General features: G+C 53.0%; 1 protein-coding gene across 1 annotated transcript in view; it reads left to right on the top strand.

Moving 5' to 3' along the window:
• Window positions 1-164: 164 nt before the first annotated feature.
• LOC104490466 (CTD small phosphatase-like protein) overlaps window positions 165-372 on the top strand; it is a gene marked incomplete at its 3' end in the record, with an annotated part of 62892 nt that continues 62684 nt past the window's right edge. The window contains exon 1 of the mRNA XM_010132753.1: window positions 165-240. Within this exon, the coding sequence (XP_010131055.1) occupies window positions 165-240 (76 nt within the window). The remainder of the gene's footprint in view (window positions 241-372) is intronic.

Here is a 372-nt window from a genome sequence, read left to right as displayed (position 1 = left end):
CCCCTCGCCACCGCCGTGCTTCGCTCCTGGAGGAGTTGTTGTTTTTCCTTTTTTAAATACAACTCTGCGTATTGATTTTTAAACAAACAAACAAACCAAGAAGCCCCCGCACACGAGCCTGCCGCCGGGAGGGACAGAGCCAGGTGGAATCTCCCTCTGTTTCCATGGACAACCCGTCCATTATCACCCAGGTGACTAACCCCAAAGAGGAGGAGATCCTGTCCTGCACTCAGGATAAAGGTGAGCTGCCTTCTCTCTTTCTCCAGGGTTGGTTTTGGGTTTATTGTCCGGAAATCCCTGGATAAAAACACAGGCAGTAACAACTTGCGTTCTGCAGCCGCCGTCTGACCTGCTCTGGGGGCTGCTGGCAGG

The sequence above is a fragment of the Buceros rhinoceros genome, unplaced genomic scaffold (genome assembly GCF_000710305.1).
Source record: "Buceros rhinoceros silvestris isolate BGI_N320 unplaced genomic scaffold, ASM71030v1 scaffold2493, whole genome shotgun sequence".
Taxonomy (NCBI): domain Eukaryota; kingdom Metazoa; phylum Chordata; class Aves; order Bucerotiformes; family Bucerotidae; genus Buceros; species Buceros rhinoceros.
The sequence above is the reverse complement of the archived record's forward strand: the minus strand, read 5'-3'. Positions and strand labels throughout refer to the sequence as shown.